This window comes from Cylas formicarius, unplaced genomic scaffold (assembly GCF_029955315.1).
Source record: "Cylas formicarius isolate icCylForm1 unplaced genomic scaffold, icCylForm1.1 PGA_scaffold_7__23_contigs__length_41026272, whole genome shotgun sequence".
NCBI lineage: Eukaryota > Metazoa > Arthropoda > Insecta > Coleoptera > Brentidae > Cylas > Cylas formicarius.
In genome coordinates, this window is record NW_026844352.1 from 5,533,030 (window position 1) to 5,559,065 (window position 26,036).

A 26,036-nucleotide genomic window follows, 5' to 3' on the forward strand; every position below is an offset into this window, starting at 1 on the left:
GACTCGGGAGAGAAGTACCCGCATTTAGACTCTTTAAATTGGGAGCAATAAAATAACGCGAAGTTTTTTTTTTATTTTTGATTTTTTTTCTGGTTATTTTGGCATCCAGAAAAACATCTTTTCCTCCAAAGTCATTCATCCGATCGGAAAAATTTTACATCCGTAACATGTGCGAGATCCGGCGCTATAACTTTGGTGTTTTAGTTATGTACAAAAATCTGAAATCTGAAAATTGTTCTTTTAGAGAATTAACTAACGAACCCTTTTTAGTGAATTTTTTTTATAGATTTATTTATTCAATTTTGTTACCTTGGTTAGCTAGTCTATAAACTTTATTTATTTATTTTTGTTATTAGATATTTTCAATCGAGGTAGAAAATTAAGTAATTAATATTTCTTTAAATATAAATTCCGAAGTTTTATTAAATATGAATTGTTAGCAATAGAATTTATACGAGGGTTATCTTAAACCTCGAATATCTCAAAAACTAAGGAAAATTTAAATATAAGATAAATTACAAACTGACCTTTTTCTGTCCTAGAATCGATATTTGAATAAAAATATAGGGATTATTGGAAATCTTGAAATTTTGTTACTTGAAATCGTCAAAACGGCACCGCCTATTTGGGACACCCTGTATAAGTTAAGGCGCATCCGTCAAACTGATTAAGTAGTTAATCTGTGGTTAAATTTTCGTTGCAATACCTGTGTCAGTAGCGTCACAACACAATTTTGTATGGGGTAATCAAAATATGAAAAAAAAAAAACACATAACCTCAATTTCTGTTTAAACTATGCAAAATTCGAATAGGAATTTCTTAAGAAAATGAGCTTTATTTTAACCAAGGATTTAGCAAATGTCGAGATATGTAGGATGTTCCGTTTAAAAGAACAAAGATGATGTCGGCGGGGGGTACTTTTGTTTTGTACGAAAGTTTTTTCGTATCTACTATGGGTTTCTGGTTCGTATAGTGGATTATTTTATTTGGCACACGGTGTAGATACTAAATTGTGCCACTTATGTAAAAAGCTCCAAACTTATACGGATTTCAGTACAATTTAATACCGAATCTTAACATACAAAACCTACACACCGACTGTCTCAAATGGTCCTTTTGTTTTGACCTTAAAAATTTATAATAAATTACCTATCGAACTGTCAACAAAATTCGAATACACCCTTAAAAGTAAATTTGCTACTCCTCGCCTATTACAATATTAAGGATATTCTTTCTTGCGATCCCTTTTAATACTTATTCGTTGCTTCTTATTATTTATATGTTTGTTGTATATCTAACATTATTAATTATTATTATTAATTTATTAACTGTACTAAGATACTTTTATATTTTTATATTCTTATTGTACTGACACCTGTAACTCAAGTCTTATGGAAATAAAGCTATCTTTATCTTTATAGTAGACACGTTCGGATATACTATGCTGAAAACTTGTACAATTCTATTTTTTAGGGGTTTTGACAACGTGGATGTTAGTCATCGTGTTATAAATGGTAGAGCCCACTAGAAACACGGTACATAAAACGGTTATTCGCGAAAAATGCCATGTACTTGGGTACTTTTTATTTTGTTATAATGAGATTATGGCATCCTGACTCAGCAGCACTTGTGCATTCTTAAAAGATTAGATTTTGAAATAATTTTATATTTAAAGAAAAATACCTATGAACTACCTATGCAATTTTTCTGGCGGGGGTTGTTTTACTAACATTCATAGCTGATCTTTCACTGGCTGAAATGGAATATATTCATCCTGATGATCAATACGCTTTTGCGTTGGATAAAACCAATCATCAAATCACTTTTCCCACATCGATTCGGTCACCTGCAAAACATGTTTTTAAACGCATCAATCGCTTCTTCTGGTGCCAAAAATCGTTGCCCACGTAATGTATTCTTAATGTATGGGAATCAAAAGAAGTGCTAAATCAGGACTATATGCTGGATGGCTTATCAAATATCAACGTGTTTAATGTACAAAAAGTTCTTTGTCTGCTTGCATTGTCGTCGTAGAGAGTTATTCGTTTTCGACGGTTGCTTTTTCTAATTTCTTCGAAGACTTTCGCAAAACATAATGGTTGTTTACCATTCAGAATTGACTGTTTTACTTTTCACCAAAGACACAGTTGCTACTTGATAAGTCACATGACGATCCTGCAAAATCAGTTTCCGCACTGCATCAATATTTTCTTGGACGATCTTCATGAAATTCATCCTTAAGAAAACTACGAACACGACTGAAGCCCGAAAACCAGCTATAAACAGTAGTCCTAGATGATGCTTTAACTCCAAAAGTCGAATTAAGTTCATCGATGTATTGTTGTTGGGTTAGTCTACTTCTAAAGTTGTAAAAAATTATGGCACGAAAATGCTCCCCATTAAATTCCATTTTTAACCGTCACAATTTTTTAAATTTATCACAAAAGACAAAAAACACTCTTTCGCCAAATCCGAACCTCAAAGTGTCAAACTTCCCTATAAAAACGTTAGTCCCCAGATGGCAGGAATAGTTGAAGAAAATCTCGAAATATAAAAGGCCTTACCTTACCTTATTAATAATTTTCCAAACATAAATTACTCGTTCCTAAAAATGAGTTAGTTTTCGTACATTAACTGAAATTCCATTACATTTCATTAATTCAAAATCAGCCGCGAAAAGAGTTTCGTCAGCACACCCAAAAACACAATCTCGATTACAGTAAATACGCAGACGAAACTACGTCCCAAGGTCAGGTGGTGCGTTCCAAACAGCAAGAATTAGCGATCCTGGAGCAAAACTACGAAAGGGAGAAGCAACTTAGAGAGGCGGCGCTACTGGAAAACAAGTAAGCTGTCGTATATCATCTATCTGTAAATAACTGCATGTTACACTTGCCAAAAAACATTGAAGATATAAAAAATTACAGGGTAGCTCGGTTAGATCATTCGGTCCATTTTGTGTTTCCAATTTTCAGTCTTTTTATCACGAAGGCATCTAAAATATAGTTTGCATTCTGTTAGAAGTTGTTAAATGTTAATAAAGCATGTCGTTTTGGTTTTAAACTCCTGTCAAAATTTAGATCGTTTTCAACAAATTGATCCATGATTTCAGTTGCTCCTTTTTTACAAACGTCATCGAAAGTTCTTTTTGCTCTTCTCCGACATCACTACTATCGTTATATTTTTTTGCTTCGTCCTCAGTTAATTTCTAGAGCTCATCATGTTTCTCGAAAATCGAGCCCTTTATCTAGTTCGGAAATAGGTTTTTGCTGTTAAAACACTCCAATTACGACCAAAAGACTCTAACTTTTGCCAAAGTTGGAGCTATTGACATAGACTCTAGATGGCGTTTAACGATGTCATTTTCAAAAATCAAACTGCGGTGTGGTTTTTGTCACGGACCATATGAAAAAATAAAGTTGATGGTGATTTTCGCCGAAACGAAAAGTCGTACTCAAAATCACTCAAGGCTATCTTGTGGAGCTCAAAAAGTGGGAACTAAAATGTGACGTTTATTTTTTATATCTCGTTGAATAACACCAGAAAAAAATAAATACGAAACCGGCAACTTATCTTGGACACACTGTATATTTTCCGAGAACCGCTCGAACTGTTTGCCGTTTTCACCTATACGTGTTTTGTCCACTTGCAGTTCTGTGTAACTCCATTGTAAAAACCATCAAAAACGGGACACGCTGTACATTTGAAATTGGTATTGAGAATTGCTTTATCGCTTACAGGACACCTTGTGTGTTCTTGTGCCTATAGGGTTTCTTTTAAATAATAATAATAAAGGCCTTTATAAAAAAAAAAGCGAGATTCAGTACAACCAAGTTAAATAAATAACTGGAAGTCAGTTCTTACATCTAACCTAATCAAGAAGATGAACGTAACAGCCAAATTATCATATAAGTTTTAACAAATTAAAAAAAGAAATAATAACACGAAAGACAAAAGATAGTAACTAAAATAATAATAAAGTGACACATACAAACAACAAAGTTTATGGTTACATAATCTGGCGGCAGTAGACAATTATTCAATAAATATATAAACATAAGGAAAATAAGAAATTTGACAACAACAAAAAAATCACACGACTTAACGTGGTTATTAAACAGCCCTATTTTAATTGTTCTGAATATAGTTTCTGGGACACTTTTTTCTTAAATGCTTGTTTTGAAACTGATTCTTTAACTTCAAGGTGCAATTTGTTAGGTACTTTTGAGATCTGGTAGGAGAAAGACCGTCAATATAATTCTGTGTTGTGGAGAGGGGTGCTAGTGTTCTCTTAAATCGAATATTTAAGTTGTGAACATCATTCATGAAGCGAATCTTGCGATACAAATCCAAAGGTGTTTTACTAGTCAAAATAAAAAGGGTAGAAAGTTGCTCTATGTAGGTAAAGTCTGTTCATAGATATAAGAAAGTGACTAACATACGAATTAGGAAAGACCCGGGCAAGCTGTAAGAATGAAATATGGCCGAACAGGTTGCTTAGAATTTAATTATTAAAGATACTAACCGATATTTATTTATTTATTTATTTATGTATTTATGTTTAAATCTAAATAAAATTACAAATTATTTTTATTACCTACTTAAATTAGATATATATCAGTATCACTATCGCTATCATCGCCTGTTCTAATTATTATTTGTTCTATATTATTTGCAATATGGATATACGATTGTTCTGCTTTTTCTATATGTTTAACAGAATTTGCCCAATTTTGTAGAGGGATGTTAAAAACTTCGGTTTCTATAAGTTTGAGGACATTGGAGCTAACACGGGGAAAAACATTGTTACGACGAATGGCAGATTTCAGTTGGTGCCAAACATGTTCAATGGGATTAAATATACAGTGGTAAGGTGGAAGGAAGCCTTAAAACTGTATGCCCAAGATTTTTTGCACAATTATCACAGGCGCATTCCTTTTGTAGGTTCAAGCTTTGTAGAACCTCAGTTAATTGTTTTTTGGTATAATCTTCGTGAAAATAAATGTCGTTTTATACATGTAGTTTTGGATTGTTGCTTTTGTGTCACATGAGGGAGGGGTTTTAGTCAACTGTCCACTGTGATAACTTGCATTGTCCATTGCAATTACGCTATTAGGAGGAATGTTTGAAACTAGTTTGTTTTTAAACCAAGTTTCAAATAAATCAGCAGTGGTGTCTTCATGGTAATTCAGAGAAGAATCTTTAATATTTTTCGCAGACAGAGAAAGTCCATTTGAAATCCAACCATCTTTAGAGCCAGCATGCAAAATAGCTATTCTTTTACCTCTTTTGATGGCGCGTTTGTTTTGCACTTATCAGTTGAGTCAACCCAACCCTTTTCCGGGGTATCATAAGTGTCGAACCAGGTTTCATCCAAGTAAATAAATGGCCTTTGTTGTTCTCTGTAAATCCTTTTTTTCTAGATATTCCGGTCGCCATTTCCGAATTCTAAAAGATTCCATTAAAACTTGCCTTTTGTCAATTTTTTTAAATCTAAAACCCATGTGTTGAATACACTTCCATAAGGTAGTTGTGCCACATTTAACACCGGTTTCATCTTTCAAGCCTCCTAATTAAGATATCTAATGTAGGCACGCTTTGTTCCTCGTATAACTGGTGAATTTTTCCCCGTATTATATCTTGATCACTTTCATCTACACTCGAGAAAATGTCAGCATCGCTTCTTTTTTTCCTCGCTGAAATGGGATTATTCACAATTTTCCATACATTTGATGTTGGAATTTACGTCAAGGTGGGCGTTTCTTCTAAAGGTGCTTGCTTGCTGGCACCACGTTCAACGAGAGTCTAATAAACATTGTTTATAACTTCCTTAATCTCTATAGAATAGTGTTTTCTACATTTGGGCGGAAGCATCTCCTGAGATACATTAGACTCGCACATATTTTGCATAATTCGCACACGATTCAACACACGAAATAAGAATTACTAATAAATTTAAAGTAAGTAGTATACCAAACCAAAGAATATTACACAGGTAGGTATAAAAGTGTTTTCTCTTACGGACCACAATTTTACCTGAATTTAAGTTCCGAAACTTTAGGTAATAATTTTGTTGCACTGTTTGTTAATGACCACCCTTGGATAATCCCATTCAAAAGCAATTGGTCACTTTTTTATACCTACGAACAGACCATGTCTTCTATTTTACATATTTATCCAACCATTCAACGTATGACTGACCGGATTGCGCTTTTTTATTCCATAAATTCAGCGCAAACACGTATTTTGAAGTTTCTGTATTCGTCCTACATCTGTGCTTTTTAGACACCGAGCATAAACAATATCACAATAATTAATCTGCGAAAGGACCAGCGAGTCACACATCATTGATTTTACGTCTCTGGTTAGGACATTTCTGTATTGATATATCCGTTTTAAGTTCATATATCATTTCTGGAGGCAACGACTTACATGCTTTGTGAATCGCATATCCTGGTCTAAGGTCAGGCCTGGATTTTTAAAAGTTTCATAGAATTTAACTGGCTCACCCTGTACTAAAATATCGAGTTTGTGCGTACTTTCAAAATCTGTTATCTCAATCTCCCTGCTAAATATCATAACAGCCCATTTATTTGGCTTGAGTTGCAAGCGGGATTTTTTGGAGAATTCGTTTAAATTTTCAAGATCATAATTAGGGGCAGCAAGAGCTTGAATAATTTCGTCGGGACTAAACGACAGGTAATAATGATGTAATAATAATGTAATAATGCGTAATAATGTTGGGTGCATGACTGAAAAATAGAAGGGAAGTCCGACACATAGATTGGAAAAAGGACGGTTCCTAGAATAGAACCTTGAGGTACACCGGTTGTAATATTTAATGAAAGAGAAGTTTTTCCTGCGTAAGTCACAACCTGTGATCTATCATCGAGATAATTTGCTATCAAAACGCGTGCATTCTGCGTCAGTCCTACATAGTTCAATATTAAATTCAAAATACTATAATTAAGAGTGTCAAATGCCTTACTATAATCTAACATAATAAGTTTTAGTTTATATATAAGTTATTTTATCTGTAGCCGATAGTATCATCATCATTGTTGCCAGAGCTGTGGAGCAGCTATGACCTTTCCTAAACCCGGATTGCGTAGAAGGGGGAATGTGATTTTTCAAGAATTTTGGACAATGTGGGAAGAATACTAATTGGGCGTAGGTCATTATATGACAGCGGCTTAGATATTTTTGCTAGCGGTAATATCCTAGCTTTTTTCCACTCTGCAGGGAAAAGAGAGGTTTTTAAAAAAAATTCACGACACGAGTAATATAGGGCAGGAGAAAAGGTGGACACAATTTGATTGTTAAAATATTAATATTATCTAATCCAATGGAAGTAGTCTTGACACTTGAAATTATGTTAAGAACGTCAATTTCTGAGATTTCCTTTAAGCCATTATTATAGAAGCTTACTAAGTTATCGTCAACTACAAGTTTTTGAACACAATTAATGAAATATTGATTTATTTAATATTGATCTATTTTGCGTTTTGGTAATATTCAATGTTTATAGGTCGGACCATGTGTTTTTTTGGCGTTTTACTTGAAAATTAAAATAACTTTCTTTTCTGTACGAATGACTATTGTTATTATATTTCTTAGCCGCTCGTACTGACCTAAATCGGTCTTTTTTTTGTATTTTTTATATCTAGCCATGAATTTTTCCCTGTCATACATCATGGTGTCAGTTAGCCATGGGGCATATGGTTTAGTGATTCGATAGGTTTTAAGAGGAACATGAATATTGAGTAAGGTGGTAATGTTACCATTAATAATTGTAACTTTACTATCTACATCTAACAATTGATAAATGTTGTTCCAAGTAATAGACCGAAGATCTCGGCTAAACTGCTCATATTTTTAAAATTTCTTGTTGTTTTAAAAACTTTTAAATTTGCTGTAATTTCAATATTGACGTCACAATATGTTCATGGTCACTTACCTCATCTACCAGCCCCAAAACTTCAAACACATCGTTGAAGTATTTTGTATCGCAACCGTCGACATTTAAAAGGTTGATGTTAAAATCTCCTACGCAGTAGGCTGCCTCAGATTCTGTGATTAACGTGGTTAATGTGTTATCGAAATATTTAAAAAAATCTAAATATGGGTTCATAAACCGCTCCTAGTGCCAAATTTGACCCAGGCTTTTTCAATATTTTTATCTAACGATATTGTATTAAATTTTAAAATGGATCTAATATAGATACCATTACTCAATTCTAATTATCTCACTTCCAACTGAGCTATTTAACCGTGTTTTACTCTCTCTTACTCTAAGCTGCGTGTTATCAGTGTGTGTGTGACTGACATGAAGGAGGGGGCCTAGAATCGAACCTTGAGGTACACCGGTTGTAATATTTAATGAAAGAGAAGTGAACGCCTAGTTTTCGCCATTTAATCTCAAGTAACGGATATGAAACTTTAAGACTCTGCCATAGAGATTCGGATATGGCTTATATGTGCTATTGTGCAGGCGACTACAAAATGAGCTGTCCAGTGTGGCGTGTGATTGTCGTGATGCTCGTCACGAATTAGAACTAATGAGGCGACAGGTGGACGACTTGAAAAGGCAGTTACAGCATTATGTCGCCGAAGTGAAGAGGACGGAGGATCTCATCTCGCAAAAGGTAACCGCTAAGTCTACTTTTCTAAATATTAATAATAATTATTATTATTATTTCCAAGGACATTGATTACAGCAACAATAATATCGTACACTATGCACTTCATAGTCTGTCTGTGGTGCTTCAAATATTTTTGTAAATTTTCGCAGATGACAAAATCTAACAGATTACAAAAAAATACAATACACTAGAATATACATTAAGTATTCGTCATTGGTAACTTAGTTATAAGTAACGATAGCATTTTTCCACCGATAACGACGATGAAAACAGAAAAACAATTGAACGTAGAGTTTAAGGAAAAATGGGGAAAATGGTACTCTTTTCAAATGGAACGTGCTGTAATTTTCGTAAATCAGCAACAGAACAAAAAAGGTCATATGCAATATTATCCTCAAATTGAAAATATACCAGGTGACACAATAGACACAGATAGCGATTTGAAATTTGGAAGGGTTTTTTTGACAATATGTGAGAACCTATATTTTTTTGTATTTTTGGTTTCAGGAGATAATTCTGAGTAGCATAGGACGGTTTTTCTCATTTGTTATTGTTTTTTTTTAATTTTTTAAAATTGTGTCTAGGAAGCTGTGACCATCATAAATACTATTGACCGGGTCACCTGATTATGTGAAAAAATTTAAATGACCCTCTTCTTTGCTTTTCTAATGGCAAATAGCATTTAATGTAATAAACTATTATTTTTTTGGATAACCTAGTTTTTTCAAATAGCACCCTAGTGGGAACAAAAACTTTTTAAAACACGTACTTTTTTGCAACATTTTGACACCAAATGTTTCAAAATCCGTTAAAAAATAATTTCACAGGAAGGAAAAAACCAGATAAGTGAACACTTTTGTATAAAAACAAAATATTACTTAGTTGGCTTCTATTCATGATCAAGTCGGCATGATTGAAAATTTTGACAGCTTGTACATTTTTATCTGATTATCGATTTTGTCGTGTTATGGATTTGGATTATCATGGGAAACAATAATCAATTTATAATATATCACAATCAATGGAGAAAAAGTCGATATGCTTCTGATATACGGGGGATGCAGAAAAAACTCTCGACTTTCTATCTCTACTCATTTTTTATTTTAAATATTGTAACATTTAACAATAATATGCAGAGAGTATACCCATCGCGGTTATACAATTCGTACTAAGCACAAAACCAAGTTTTTTATTATTTATTTGCCACTGCTTGAGTTTATTTTTGATTTTGTGAAACGGTTTATTCTTAAATTCAACGGTAACATGTTAACTATTTTTGATTAATTTTGGTTAGTGAAAAAAAAATATATTTTTAGCATCAAAATAGTCTCGCATTTGAAATAATACAGTTATTGTTTTGTGTGTGTCTCTTGATATTTCGTGTTGTTTTGTAGAAGTATTTTTGATCTTTTTAGGCAAATCTTACCGCTGATTTTATATACAATTTATTAATTTGTAATACTCGGGCATCATTAAATAAATAGAATAAAACTTGTTTTTACGCAGCATCACCTTCGAGGCATATTTTTGAGTGACAATCAAAGGTTCAATTATGATTTTAGTGGCAGTAATTAAATTGTGATTTAACTAACGAACAGTGTACCTTTTTTAGCATAACCTAGTCTAAATTAAATTTGATTCTATAATAACTCCAAGATATTTGATTTTATTAGTTTTATTTATTTTAAGTTTAGAATTGCAATGGGGCTATTTTAACACTCAAAGCTATGAACAGTGACATCAGTAATAGTGGGATCATTCAGTTTTCACCTTTCTCCACTAATGACTATGACTGCGTCATCTGCAAAACGGCCACGTCTCTCTATTCGTTGGATATTTTGGATAATTTGTTAATAAGATAGGTCCGATCTAATGAAAAGCCACACAATGGGCGCCGACGCAGCATACTCGTTATACACTAGGAGACATTTCAGACCTGTTTACATAAGAAAAACTCACTGTTTATTTTATTATTATTAAATTAAATAGTATGGATCGAGACCTAAATAAAACGATCATGTAATTTTTTTAATATTTGATAGGTATTATCATTGATACATTTACTTTGTAACTTCATAAAATTGATAAATCTTACATAGTTAAATATTACAGTGTTTGATTGTAGAAAGCAATTTTAAGCATTCGGCTTTAATTTAAATAAGATAAGTCATGTTTCCTAATCTGAATTAGAAGTGAATAATTTATAAATATAATTGATAATTTTTTTCTACTCCCGTCTGAAAAATACCTAATTAATCACCGATCTAGCGTGCGGGAAGCGTCACTTTACCACGTCAGTTTCTTGTCCCACGGATCCGAGCCACTTCGGACATTTCCGGGATTTTACCGCACGGGTTTGGGAGCAATCGGATGTTTTCGGAGATATTTCCCACGATTTGAATTTTGACGTTTGTCAGTTCTGACGGTCATGTCAGTCAACGTATTCTTGTTGTTTTGCGAACATGTACCCAAAAACTAACAGTGGTAGAAAAAGTATAGTATGCAATACGTTTGGTAAACTTTTTAAGTCACTCGTTTATTAAACAGTCGCTCCGCTCGTGTCAAATAAACTCGTGAGTCAAATGTCGTTTGCCGCACTTGTTGCATAATATACTATTTTTTTCTTAGGCCACCAGATATATTTTCATTTCTTTGTGCGCTTTAAAGTTGGTTTAGTTTCTGCTGGAGGCTTCACCTATATCTAAATGAAAGCATTTTGCACTGGTGAAGATTCTCTTCGGTAAAAAATGAAACATTATATAATTTAAAAAAAAGACCCCCTCACTGATAAGGACACTATAACATACAACCGAACTGACGCTTTATAATATTGTACAGGGTTAAGGTGCTCCTATACCTTATCCCAATAAGTACGTCACGTATATATTTCATTTATATTTTTATGTATACATTATTTATCATTTTAAATGGCATTCTACGAATATTTTTAAAAATTCAAATTATTCGCTTTTCCATTTTTGTTTTTCGAAAAAGCAGGTCTTTGGGTGAATGTGTTTTTTTACACTTGAAAACTAAAATCGGGAGTTTTCGTTATACCTATATCTTATACAGGGTGTCCACAAATGAATATCAACAAAATGTGTTTTCCAATTTAAAATAAAAGCTTCTTTTGTTTTATTTTCGCCATAGATAGGTCAAGCGTTAAATATTAACCACGACCTTCAAGCAATCATAAAAATTTCAAATTTTAGTTTTCAAGTGTAAAAAATACCCTACGCAAAAACCTGGAAATGGTCATTTTTCTCAAAAACTATGTAACTATGTATTGACAAAAAATACTCAAAACCAAGCCAATATTTAGAATTTAATATAATATATACTTAGGGTGAAACACCGTGTACCATATCTGTCTGACAAGGATATAAGGATGCGTTCTCGTTGTCTAGATTCACAAATTTCATTATTTTCCATAACGCGACTGAAGTACCCGAGTAGTACCAGCAAATCTGTTGCACAGGAAATAGAAAGGGGCGAACTGTTGGACCAGTTCAAGTGTCTCTCCCAAGAGGCCAACGTGTTGGAGAACACTAACCACACCCTGGAAAATGAAGCGACCCAGTCGAAAATTCAGTTGTCGGTGGCTCTCGATCACACCGCCGATCTCGAAAAGAAGATCGAAGATCAGGAGTCCGCCATTCGTTGTTACGAGAGACAAGTTTGTTGGTCCGTATGGATTCTGATAGGTTTCTATTACCATCGTTTTCGTTCCAGATGACAGAGATGACCGGTCAAATTGCCAGTCTGGAAATGCAGCTGAGACGAAGCGACGCGGAAAAAGAACAATGCATCACCGAGCTTAAACAGATGAGGGACTTGTGCACGAAATTGGACAAGGAGAAGGACAATTTCAAGCAGGATCGGTACAGTAAGGAAGACTATCATATACAGGTAACGTTGACGGGAAGTATTGTACTTGACATAGGCGAGATCACAAGTGATGTCTTTGTTTAATATATTCCAAATATGGGTGACAATTAAGTTTTGAAAAAAATGAATGTCACACAAAAACTTCAAAGATTTTAAAACCACACTTTTGGAAATTTTTTTTTGCATATTATGGGTCTATTTTACCGTAAAAATAAAATCCTGAAAGGCTTTTACTACGAGGACTACCTTTTATAGTTCGGGATTTGTCATAAAACACTATAAGCGACCAACAAATATGACTTTGTTTCTCAAAATATTCACCCTGATGATCAATACGCTTTTGCATTGGATAAAACCAATCATCAAAGCACTTTTCCCCATCGATTCGGGCACCTCCAAAACATGCTTTTTAAAGGCATAAATCGCTTCTACTGGTGTCAAAAATCGTTGCCCACGTAATTTATTCTTAATGTCTAGGAATAAAAGGAAGTCATTAGATGCTAAATCAGGATTATTGCACGAAAATGCTCCCGATTAAGTTCCATTTTTAACCGTAACAATGTTTTTAACTTATCACAAAAAACCCAAACAACACTCTTTCGTCAAAACTTAACTGAGTAAACCTAACCTCAAAATGTCAAACTTCCCTATAAAAACGTTAGTCGCGAGATGGCAGGAATAGTTTAAGAACTTCAAAACGTTAAAAACGATACTAATATAAAATAAATTTGAGTTCTAAAAATATATTAACTCTTTACACTATTTAATCAACTCCTTTTTTATAAACAGTACTTGAGGTACTTTCTGCATGATTCACTTGATGTTTCATCAATCTCAAGGTAGATGGCGCTCGAGTCATATAAATTAAAATATTCCTTAAATTTTGAAGACCGTAATTCGGTGTTAACTGAAAAAATTAGCAAACAAAGTGTTTTTTTTAGGTTTGATCATATAAATAATAATTTATGAGGTAATTAGTTTAAATCACATTTCCACGGAGTGGATAGGATAATAATAATGAGGAGGCTATATGAAGTTAATGTAAACTATGTCACGACTCAAGTGAGTTTAAGATAAGGCGGTGAAGTTATTCATTGCATTCATGGACAATATCATTAAGAGGTGTTACAGATAAATTTTAAAAATGAAATATTTATATTATGCAAAAAATTGGATGATAATGAAAATGATCATCTAATTAATAAAAAAAAATTATTAGATTATTTATCAAGCATCGGTGAGAACAAACAATACAGGACATAAAAAATGGCATAATTTAAAAAAAAAACAATAAAACGAAATGTCCAAAATCTCAAAAATCAGGTGTCTACAGGTTGAAATGCGGATCTTGTCCTAAAATTTCTATTGGACAAACAGGTAGATCCTTCAAGAAACGCATTAACAAAGATAAGAGAGCGTTTAAAAACAATAGTCTAGATTCTAATTATGCTACACACTTAAACACAGAAAAACACATTTTTGACGACAATTTTGATATTTTACATACAGCCACAAAAAGTAGAAATTAAATTTATTGGAAGCCATGGAGATCAACAAAATGAGACATTCAAATGTATTGCTTAACGATCAATAATTAGATTTAAATAACTCTCCTCTATTGAACTTAAATTCTCACAACATTAATTAAGGTTTTATGGTCATTTTTCGGTATATATAGTAGCAGGTAATTTGTAAATATTACATTTGATAGAGACACGGTGTCGAAACAATTGTCATGTAAAAATATATAATTTCGTGAAAATCTGAACTTTTAGTTCTTATTTATTTTGATGAAAACACTTCGACTAGACTTAATACTTTAAATTTGTTAGTCGATGCAATGTTAGTTTTGGTTTTAATATTCTGAAACTAAATGAGTTTAGTTGATTTTTTCGCTATAGAAGACTTAACAATACAATAAAACAGATATTATTATTATTAGCGGCCTTTATTTATAATAAACTGTCTGAGCCGATAAAATTTTTGACCTGGAAGCTCGTGCTATTGCTCAGTTCATTCATAGAACTATAACCATTAAATATAATAGTTCATAAAGAAAATTGGCTAATCGATTATCGAAAGAAAACGTCACGAAGTGGCTTTTATAAAATTCTACCAATTGACGTAGATATCGAGGAACGTGGACACGCTCAGAAGTGACAAAGAAGAACTGGCAGCCGCGTTAGAAAAGGAGCGTAATAATCTGCATTCGGTAGAGAAATTATTGACAGAAGCAAGACAAGAAATTATCGATCAGAGGCTGCTCAATCAGGATCTCCACGGTGAAATCGAAAAACTGAAACGCGGCATAAACGATCTACGCGAAAAATTGTAAGTAGAATTACCAATCAAAAATTGCCCTGTGGAGACTTAAAGCTTATTTGTTTTAGACAAACCAATAGAGAACAATTGAACCTCTACCAGGAAAAGGCGGCCGAATATGGTCGGCAAAATAACCAACTGCTTAGAGATTTAGCTAATGAAAGATTTTCGAAGTCTCAATCTGACAAACAAACGTATCCGTCCTTGTAAATATTTCTGGTTTTTAAATTCATCGTATTTCTTGTGTCTCATATCAATGTCAATAAATTGCGATTTTTTTATTTATATCATTTTATTAACACCAATCCATCCCTTCCTCTAATGTAATTAGGAAATCTGGACCACATCCTAGGTTTAAATCACAACCCTCACCATGTTTCCAAATAATTGAGACATGTTTGAGGCAAATATTTCATATTAATTTCCATAAATAAGCTGGAAAACAAATTTATATTTAGTTAGCTTAGCAATTGTAAAGTTGAGATCAATGCCAAGGATTGTTTTTTGAAAAAAATTTTAAAACCCACACACCTCAAATTGTTTCCAAGTTATAGTCACACTAACATGCCTACTATAGAATGAGAGTAATGTGGCTACTACTACTACACAACTTCAATTATAAATTTTGGTTCCTCATGTACCCTCTCGGTAGTCGAGTAGTCTGGCATGTTATTAGCTTCCTACATTGTTCTATTTTTTAATCATATGTTCCACTCACTCCATTTTTCACTATCTTTAATCTTTATAGAAGAGAGTTTCTTCAACATTTTTCGTTTTAAAAGTTTGGTTAATGTTTAATTGATATCGTCATATATCCCTCGTGATATAGACTAATAATTAACATTGTAATTATGGAATAATTGGAGTGTTCTAACTTTTACGACTCTAACAAACATAGACAAAAGACAAAATATTTAACTAAATAACCTTTCCATTGGACATGTATCATATGTCAACACCAAGTACAAGTATAATAATGCGTTTCACAATAACTGATGTTAACAACAAACACAAAGGAGCACTTCTATTCCGCCTTTTATTGGACAAATGTACTATGGACACTCGCTCACAAACCGAAGCAAAATTGCTATGGTTTTGACACACTAATACAAAAAATTGTGCCCGTCTAATTGTAAGCGTTCGTTGGTTGCTTAATATCCCCTATCCATCCTTTTTTTAGAATTATTTGCGCTCAACGGGGCACGATTACGTATGTACAATACCGGTAATAAACGTTTCGACGTTCAGCTTATTACTGCTATCCATGGTATAGAATCACGTAAAACCGTGTATAGTACAAATTTGAAGGTTCATGTTAATGACATTTGTGGGGACCACTATCAAATTAGTGTGAAAAAATTCACGTACGCAGCGGAAAAAAACTTTTTTTTCTGCCAGCGAGTAAGTTTTTTGTTTTATAAAATTTGTTCCGAAATTATTCGAGGTATTGGTAGTTTACGAATACGACGCGGCAGGTTTTCCGTTGTCTTTTTAATTGTGGTATATTTCCATGAAATAATCCCAAAAATGCCAGAAGAGCACGCTTACTGGTATTAAAAAAATGTTCCGTATATCTTATTCTTTGAAGCAAGTTACTTTGTTTATATTGCATATGGAGCAAAAGCATTATTTTTGTTTCAGCACCGATAACTTCTTCCAAAAAATGACCGATTTGGAATCTCCCAAGAAAAACAACGACTGCTATTTTTACTATTACTCCACTTGCTCCAAGGTAGTAATACCCGCACTGCATATTTTATTGTTTTTTTTTTAAATCGACCATATGTTGTAGGGCGATAGTTGCAATTTTAGGCATGAGCCGTCTGCTTTGGGGTGTGAGACAGTATGCTCCTTCTGGAAAGAGGGAAAGTGCTTGAATGTTCATTGCAATTTTAGGCACATGGAATTGCGGGTGAGCCATATTTTTATATTAGCACAAAAATAGCCAATAATGGTGTGTGTTTTTAATCTTACTGGTCTAACCTAAACTGCTTTCGATAGTACAACGAAACCAATAACTTTTTTGGTATTAAGTTCAGCAGCCCATATTGAAGTTTTGGAGGTATTGGAGAAACAAGAAAAATTAAATTAGAAATGTGCGCAGGTGAGCGAGACATGAACATGTATCTCGAGTCGAAAAGATCAAAGATTCTCTTTGTTATCTGCATATTTTACAACAATTGTTATGGGACCCTGACAATATCTTGAAGCTCAAAAAAAGAATTATGTTATACATTACCACTAAAAGTGTTAATTAAAGCTTCAGATACCTCAGGTATTAGAGATATTGATTGCTTTAATATTTTTGAAAGACACAATACATACAATTGTACTTACATTTCTGTAGCAAATGCAGGACAAACGGGGCATATATGGAAGAGCTTTTCCGTTCTTTTAAGCTTGATCTCATGCAAAAAATTTTGTGGTTCACTTTTTCACCACTGGGTAAACGGAGACAGCAATGAATATTCATTTTTAAAATTTTCTTCCTGGTGGAATCAATTTAATTTGGTTGTACATTTGTCCTTGTGGTGTGGACAGTTTTGGTTAGTTTTAGTTTTTTTGCGCTGCTCTTAGACAATTTGCCACCACATTAGTTTTTAATCGTTAAAGTCAGGACAAACACAAACACCCAGGCTTCCGGTGGAAATCGCACCTACAACCTCCGACAAGTTCGGGTTGGCAGGTTAATGCCTTACCAGCCGAACCATCCTCGGTCCCAAATTTTAGTTAGTTGTGGTGTCGACAATTCGTTTCAATTTAGTCTTGTTTCAAAATCCTGTTCACTTTTTGTATATATATATATATATATATATATATATATATATATATATATATATATATATATATATATATATATATATATATATATATATATATATATATATATATATATATATATATATATATATATATATATATTATATATTTTTTTTTTTTTTTTATTCAACCTCCTACATATTTCTACATAATTCTTTTTTAATTGTAAACACATTTTGTATGTTGTGCTATGGCTAAACTTCGTCAATTTTGCAAAAAGTGCAAATTAATTGTTTTTTGGAAAATATCAGGGATTTGCTTTTTGATGCGGAAAGATTGCCAAAAGTACGATTTAACTATTTAAATTTATATTATTGGTCAGCGTTACACAGGGTGTCTTAAATATTGGAGAGAAATGGAATTTTAAAACATTTTTTAATTTAATTTCACAATTATGATCAATATAAAGGAGTTCTACATTTATTGTGTCATAATCTCCATATATCTCCATTTATTTTTTTACCATTCACAAATCTTCTGGATTCTTCGTGTGCAGGTTGCAAAGTTTAAAGGCGTTTTGATGTTTCTTGAAATTTTTTGCATCGTTTCTTTCTTCCAACTATGCGGTGGCCTGCACACGCTTTTCCTTCTTTCTGGCTGAACCAACTTTCAAATCTGATTTGACCAGTGATTTTCTTCCATTCATTCAAGGTCATTGCTGACTTCTATAATCTGGAAATTTGCTTGTCGGTGTGATTCAATTCTTTCTTTCATACTTACAGTTAATCCCCATATCCAAAAGCTTTTATGAAGTAAAGCAAAAATAAAAATTAATGCCAAAGATGGCGTCACCAAAATGTGCGAGATCACCGAGGGTATTCTTCCTCCCGTTTCTCCCTCTTTCTTGCAGATATTAATGACTTTATTGAGAAGTTGTGTGTTAGTAAGTCCCCTTCAGCTACCCAGCAAAGCTCTTTTAGGATGATTCAAGACTTGATGTGGTTAAAAGGTTACGCGAATTTGTACTGAAGCTATTTTCCATGTCCATTTTAAGAATTCCACCATAAACTTCATTAAACCAGATCAGATTTGTTGTAACGCTAATCAATTTGAACCAATTGATTACTAGTATATTGATTTCCATACTGTAGAGCAGTTTTCAATTGGCAATACTTTTATTACCGGTTTAAGAACCTAAGATATCTTGCAATAATTTTCCTGTTTACTATTTTGTTTTTTTAGGTTTATAGTAATGTCTGATGCTCTTGTCTTGTTTTAGAGATGTAATTTCCATATTCTTCCTCATATCCTATCTGTAAGCTCACCCCGCTACACTTCCTCCTTCATGTCTTAAGGGCGCTTTGCAAAAAAATAAAAAAATCCGTCTTTTTTTTTTCACTGGTTAAATATTTGCTTTTAGAAAAATCGGAAAGCCATACCCTGTTACTGGGAGACTAAACCGGGTGGTTGTTTGAAGCCCCATTGCCCCTTCATGCACCAAAACGCCGCATCACCGGACGCACAAGCCGGTGAGTAGTTTTCATTTTCTAAAACTTTCCCGCACTCGGGCATCGAATATTTTTAGGAAAACCAGATTCCGGACTGGCCGAGGATCGCAGCCAAGGTGGCGCTTACAAAAACGTCCCTACCGTCGATAGTCTGGTAGTGAATTTCGAGGAAGGTATGCAACTCGTGAACTAGCTCAATTTTCCGCACTTTTGGTTCCTAATGTTCGAGTTGAATTCTGATTTTGAAAAATATGTAATATATATATTTTTGTTAACGGCGGGTTTGTCAAGGTTTTAAATTAGGACAATGTCGAATAGCTCCGTTAGTTTTACTTGATCTATTAATTTCTTTTGCTGCATTAATGCGACAAAGTAGAAAAATTGCCCAAAAATTGTTTTGAAGTTCCATAATATGGCGTTGCTTAATAGTCTGCTACCAATTTCGATTTTTTTTTCTTTTGAACAATTTTGCTGTATCAGATAAGGTGGTAACTTATTCTGTGTACTACATTATAAACAATTATAATATTCATTTGACAGTAGACACTTGGCGGCGCTTTCAACTTTAATAACGCATATGTAAATTTGTTATATGATAAATAATACATATTGGGTGTTTCACCCACCCCGTTCGTTAAAAGTTTATCTAGATGTAATTTAGAAACGCTATTGAGGTTAAGTGCAAAGTGTACTTGTTTTTCAAAAAATATTTGCATATTTTTGTCTGAAATTATATTATGTTAATGTGACATTTTTCAACTCTGTTGCCAGTTTTATAGCCTCAAAAGCACTCGGCGTATATATATGAATATTAACCAACCAAGAATTTTCTGTATAGACCGGTTTCAGTTTACAATCGTTGCTAGTGTTAGTTTTCATTAAAGGTTTTTTTCTTTTCTTTGCAGATAACTATAACTCGAAATAAAATTCAAGAAAATGTTTTAATATCCATGAATGGTTATGAAACAATGGAACACGCTGTATATTATTACATTTTAAGATTCCTTGTGAAATTCTAAACATATTTTGTGTATAATATTCTATACATATGCTTTATAAATATACTCGTTCCTATACCTATACCAACCGTTTTTAAAGCGTTTGACCTTGAAAAATGAGAGTGCCACCAGGTGAACTAACTTTGAAAATGCATATTGTTGTACTTTTCGAAAATTTGATACCCATATTTGGCAAAAATGTTAAAAGAGAAGAGAAGTGTTTAAAATTAGTTAAAGTTGGTTAAGCTGCTGCTTTTTTTTTTTCAAGGTCAAATATTTCAAAAATGTTAAATTATGTAGATAACATATGTTTAGAATTGAACACAGAATCGCAAATAAAAGAAAAAATCTTTACTTAATTAGGACTAGTTCTAGAAACGCCTGTAAGCTAAACTGAAAGTAATAATAAGTGCTTTTAAGGTTAGAAGACTTATGGAGTTGAAAAATGAATAACATAATAAAATTTTTGCTTCTCTTACGTACACTTGAGCCGCATGTTGGTGTGATATAAGACATTCGGAATAAATACCGAGGAAAAAGTGAATTTTAGTAAATCGAAAAAAAATATTTGTTTGAATTTTGGGGATGTGAAACTTCATTCGTTGTCTGTGTGTCCAGTACTACTGGTTTTAGTGTTAAAATGCTACTACTGAGTGACAATTCCAAGAGCTTATGGAAAGGTCAATGGGTTGGGCACAGTGGCACTCATCCTAACCCCAAAAATTGTCACTTTGTACTTTGTTTCTCTTTCTATAAACTTTTATTGGATGTTTTGAGTGAAATACCGTGTATAAGGATGCAAGCTATACATAATTTTTGTGTTATATAGATTTTTTTTGAAAGGAAAGTTTTAGTTTTAGGCTACTAAAACTACAAATTTCATCTATTTTTGGGAAATTTTAAAATCTTGGATTGGATGTTAGGCCAGGTAAACTTCCAAAAAAAAAAGTGATTTGTGAACTATTAATCCCATATGTATCAATAAGTCAGACGTTAAAGCAGGTAGGCTTTTCAAATAAAAGTTAAAACGTCAAAGTGCCATTAGAATAGAATTTTGATAGTCTCAGCAGAGCGTTTTATATAATGCCTTATATAAAATTAATCGATAGTAATGCTTAATAGTAATTTTTTCCAGCGTCTATCCACTCTGCCATCCTAATTATTATGTACTAGTTACGTCATTAGAAAGAAATGGGACGTCAATGAACTCAAACTGCTAGCGAAATGATTCAAGCGAAAAAAAATCGAAAAATAATTATTACGGCCTCTTTAATTGGTGATACGTTAATCTTAGTGTGGTACTCTCCTGTTATATCAGGTAACGCTATGACGTTGATGTGACGTAGCGTTCGTCACAGTTGGCGGTCCTGTCAGTTTTGCGCCTTGACATGCCTAACGCGAGTCGAGCCTGGCTATTGTGATATAAATTTTTGTAGTACGGTATTAGGGCGACATGTTACGTAAACCAGAGTATAATAATTAGGTTTTTTCATTTTATCCGAGGTGCATTCTTGGATTAACCTATTAAACCCCCAGCATTGGTATGTAAGCCAAACATTGTAGTATTTATTCCTAGTTTAAGACCTACGAATGTTTTGTTTTTGTTTTTCTCTCGTTTTACTACGAAGAAAGTGTTTTACGTATTGTTGGCGATAATATATTTTTTTTTTCGGGAAATTATGATATAGTAACCCTACATTTTTTAAAAAAAATTTGTGTTGGATTGTTTTTCGAATTAAAGTTGATTTTTCTACGCCAGTGTCTTCTTTTCGCCCCGTTCCCGCGCAAGTTTCTGCAAGAATGCACCTTTTCGTTTTAATTTGTTTCATTTTTATCGTTCTCGTCATTCAGAGGTGTGTTCTTGCAGAATCGGACAACGAATACGGGACGGCCACGTCGCCGCCCAAACTCAGCGTAAAAAATAGAATCAGCGACGAAAAAACCAGCGAGGAAATCCAGTTAGAAAAAATACAAGCGGCCAGTGCCGCTTACTATGCTTACCCGAGTAAGTGAACTTCCAAGATATTAAGAAAACATCAATTTCTTTAGTGGTAATTTTTGCGAAGTAGTGAATGTAGTGAAGTAGTGTTGTCCTTATCCAACTATAATGTTCTCTTTGGTTTCAAAAGTGATGAGAAAATGGCAAATAGAAAAGTTGTAAAGATTGTTAGGCTGCACAATTTGAAATTATTTTCAACTATACAAGGCGTCCCAAAAAAGTGCTGTTTTGAACTATTTTTAAAACCCTTCAAATTTTAATCCTAGCATTTGCAATATTTTGATGCAAAATTTAAAAATATTTGAAAGTATACAGGGAGACTGAACAAACGGTGACTAATAAAACATGCATTTTAAAAATCGAACACCCCATTTTTAAATTTATTTTGAATTATTTTTAAAACAATTTCAACTTTTAAACACAATAGTTTCTCCAATATTTGAATGCTCATTTTTTTAAGTATACAGGGTGGCTCAACAAAGCGTGAAGAATAAAACATACATTTTTAAAAAATAAAACACGCTATTTTTAAATTTTGTTTTGAATTCTTTTTAAAACCCTTCAACTTGTAGACCTAATAGTTTTTCCAATATTTTAATCCACAATTTAAATTTATTTTAAAGTATACAGGGAGACTTAACCAAGGATGACGAATAAAACATGCATTTTAAAAATCATATACCCAATTTTTAAATTTTATTTTGATTTATTTTTAAAACCTTTCAACTTTTAAACCTAATAGTTTTTCCAATATTTCAATTCACAATTTAAAATTATTTTAAAGTATACAGTGTGGCTCAACAAAGCATTACGAATAAAATATGCGTTTTTAAAAAATAAAACAGGCTATCTTTAAATTTTGTTTTGAATTCCTTTGAAAACCCCTCAGCTTTTTAATCTTTTTTTATATTTTAATGCATAATTTAATTTTTCTAAAGTATACGGGGTGGTTTAACAAAGCGCGAAGAATAAAACATGCATTTTTTAAAAATAAAATACGCTAAATTTAAATTTTGTTTTGAATTCCTTTTAAATAGTTTTTCCAATATTTTAATTCACAATTTAACGGAGTCACTTTATTTACTTTAAATCCACCCGCCTATGAAAATATAAAATAAGAAAGATGTACACATTTGCGAGAAAACAGAGAACTGTAGAAAAAATCTGAGCACGCTGCAATTTGAGTGGCAAAAATACTCTAATAATGTTTTTATCCGAGTCGAAAATTTTCATAAATAAATAAGTTATGGGCAATTTTCAAAAGGCACGAAATTTGAAAAACGTCCTATATCTCAGTTGGTAGTGCATATATCGCAATGCGGGTTTAACCATTAAATGTTTCTCAAAAATCGAGCCTTTGACACGTAAGTCGCTTTTGCTATATCTAGTTTAGAAATAGGTTTCATTTCATTTGCGACGGCCCTGTATGTCATTTAGGAAAATCGAACAAAAAAAAACCAAATTGAACATTTCACTTTTTTCACCAGTTCGTTTGGTTCGTAAGATAATATAGTGCCCTGCGACGGCAAAAATTTTCGTAGAGAAGGTGTGAATCTTTTGCGTATGCATCTCAACATCAATCTCTGAAATCCGAACATCGCACAACACTCTGTGCCCTGTACCATTGTTGTTTTCATTTTTGATGTCACAAACTTGTATAATTTGTGCTTTTAATACTTTATTCTTTTACAAAATTACAACAAATGTGGCAAATATGTGGAAAATGGATTTACAGAAATTACTAAACAGAATTCCCTACATTTTTAGGTACACTTAAATAGCTACCAAGAATGTTTGGTTAGTATGTTTTGGTGTACAAGAATTACAGGAAATATAAGAAAACAATTAAGCTACAAGTTGATTTTTTACTAGAACGAGTATAAGAAATACCCATTGTCAACTACTGTCCATGGGAAGTGCTTCTTGAACACTTTTTCCACTTGAATGTTTCTCGTGCGATATCTAGCGTCTCAAAGTTATGTCAAAATGAGTTTATGAAAACTAACGCTTTGCGCCGAATTTACAAGCAAAAAAGTCTCGGAAAAATTAGCTTACATGATTTAGAAATTGTATCGTAGCTACGCAGACTCAATTCTGTACTGCTTTTCCACACCTTAACTCCTTTTTTGCTTGAAAATTTAATAGGATTCCTACATTTCGCCGTAAAAATGCCGCATCCAAACATGGATGACCTGTCAGCCGCCATATCGTTTGTCGAAAGCCGCAAGGTCTTATAAGTCGAACGTCAGAATTCGCCATTAGAGCTGTCATTGATTAAAAACTAAATTTTAAATCTTCTCAAAAAAAATCCTTGTTGCTTCAATATAGGCAGGGCCTCTATATGTGTAGTAGTTATACGGTCACCCTCCTCTTTACCTCACATTATCACGTTATCACTATCTGCTCTCTCAGTACGGAGGGAGCTTCTTCCTGTATACTTGCCTCTATCCAATGCAATAGCGTTATAATTTTCAGATCACGGAGACGTGATCGGATTGCAGGAGCATAACGATGACCTGCGCCAGAGGATATTGGAAAAACTGAGGTCCAAGAGGAAACAACACCCGGCCAAAATTCATGCCGCGTACAAGAGACCAAAACTGGCCGGAAACGACGTGGAAAACATTAAAATTAAAACGTTGGATGAGATTCGCCAGCAGAGAAGCCTCAAAAAAGAGAAAATGTCGGACGTCGAGGGACCCACGTACAAAAGGAAACACTCTCCTATAAGGATCGCGGAGGATAAGGGGAAACCGGCTGTTGAGGATAAACTGGGCACGGAAGAAACTGAAGTTACTAGTACGAGCAAAGATGAGACTACCGAAGACGTGAACCCTGTAGTAAAACTTAAAGTGAGAAGACTGAATATACAGAAGTTGAAGAGTCTGGCGGAGGATTGCGTATCTAGTAACGAAATTAAAGGATTAAAGGACGAAGAGAAAAGGAAAAGTGATTGTCCGGAAACGTTAGAGGAGCAGAAAATCAAATTGGACTCGGCGCGCTTGAGTTTGGACGAATCGGATCTACTGGACGACGTCGAAGATGGTTTCAACGTTACCTTAAAGGCGGAAGACGACCTTCTCAACGAAATAGACGATCTATTAAACGATTAGTGTACCTAATGTTGTTATTTTCGAAAAGAAAAGGTTGTTTTACTGAAAGTCTATTTTTACCACATCTTGTGAAAATACCTACGCCCTCTATTTGCGAAAGTTGGCGATTCAAACGGCTATTGTGGTGATGAGCGGTGACTTGACTTCTGACGTCTTCCTATCGATCTTTTTGCATGTACTTTGCCTTCCATTATCATTATTATTTAACCCAAATACCGAATCGTTCTCTGTTTTATTGTGTCCAATAACTCGCGAGACTTGTACATACGATTTAGAACTTCAATGTTCAGTAGTGCTACAGCGTTTGAATGATGACGGCAAAAGCGGCTTCTATGAATTTTCTCTTCTTCCAGTGGGTTTCATTTTGTAGAATTCTGGCGTCTGTCCATTTAATTGGGTGATGTTCTGTCCATGGGTGCTCTGCGAGACCAGATAAATTTGTTCCTCTACATTGGGTATGTTTCTTGTGTTCTGCTGTCAGAAAGAACCAATTGTGGGGTTGCTTTCGGACTCATTATCTTTGGAAGCTTGTGGTGGAGTGTATTTTGTGACGGGACGCTTAATATCTTTAATGTGAAAATCATGAGTGACAAGAGCAGAGGTAAGGTGTTTTAATTCTGAGTTCAGTGACTTGGGTTAAGATAGTCTTACGGCTCTGTAAACAAGAGTTTATCAACTCATTGCTATTAATATCTGTAATGTGGAAATTATTAGAGAGAAGAGCAGAGGTAAGGTGTTTTAATTGTGGGTTCAGTGCCTCAGGCTGAGATAGTATTACGGCTCTGTAAACAAGAGTTGATAACTGA

The 26,036-nt window shown here is 33.5% G+C and overlaps 2 protein-coding genes across 9 annotated transcripts in view; both read left to right on the forward strand.

Moving 5' to 3' along the window:
- LOC132705740 (centrosomal protein of 135 kDa) overlaps positions 1 to 15,196 on the forward strand; it is an 87,442-nt gene extending 72,246 nt beyond the window's left edge. For all 4 annotated transcript variants that reach the window (XM_060676588.1, XM_060676587.1, XM_060676589.1 and 1 more), the window contains 6 exons: positions 2,721 to 2,846; positions 8,492 to 8,645; positions 12,121 to 12,318; positions 12,375 to 12,551; positions 14,659 to 14,861; positions 14,921 to 15,196. In XM_060676588.1, coding sequence (XP_060532571.1) covers positions 2,721 to 2,846; positions 8,492 to 8,645; positions 12,121 to 12,318; positions 12,375 to 12,551; positions 14,659 to 14,861; positions 14,921 to 15,062 — 1,000 coding nt within the window. In that variant the 3' untranslated portion in view covers positions 15,063 to 15,196. The remainder of the gene's footprint in view (positions 1 to 2,720; positions 2,847 to 8,491; positions 8,646 to 12,120; positions 12,319 to 12,374; positions 12,552 to 14,658; positions 14,862 to 14,920) is intronic.
- Positions 15,197 to 16,153: 957 nt separating this feature from the next.
- LOC132705016 (zinc finger CCCH domain-containing protein 11A-like) lies at positions 16,154 to 25,280 on the forward strand. 5 transcript variants are annotated; one of them, XM_060675416.1, is made up of 7 exons: positions 16,154 to 16,253; positions 16,494 to 16,584; positions 16,645 to 16,764; positions 19,033 to 19,141; positions 19,198 to 19,293; positions 21,986 to 22,123; positions 24,593 to 25,278. In XM_060675416.1, the coding sequence occupies exons 2-7, from the start codon at positions 16,516 to 16,518 to the stop codon at positions 25,228 to 25,230; spliced, it is 1,170 nt and encodes a 389-aa protein (XP_060531399.1). In that variant the 5' UTR covers positions 16,154 to 16,253; positions 16,494 to 16,515; the 3' UTR covers positions 25,231 to 25,278. The 5 variants fall into 5 exon arrangements, with proteins under 5 accessions (XP_060531399.1, XP_060531400.1, XP_060531398.1 ...); XM_060675417.1 differs by having other exon boundaries at positions 16,167 to 16,216; positions 24,593 to 25,279; XM_060675415.1 differs by lacking the exon at positions 16,154 to 16,253 and adding an exon at positions 16,291 to 16,402 and having other exon boundaries at positions 24,593 to 25,280.
- Positions 25,281 to 26,036: the final 756 nt, after the last annotated feature.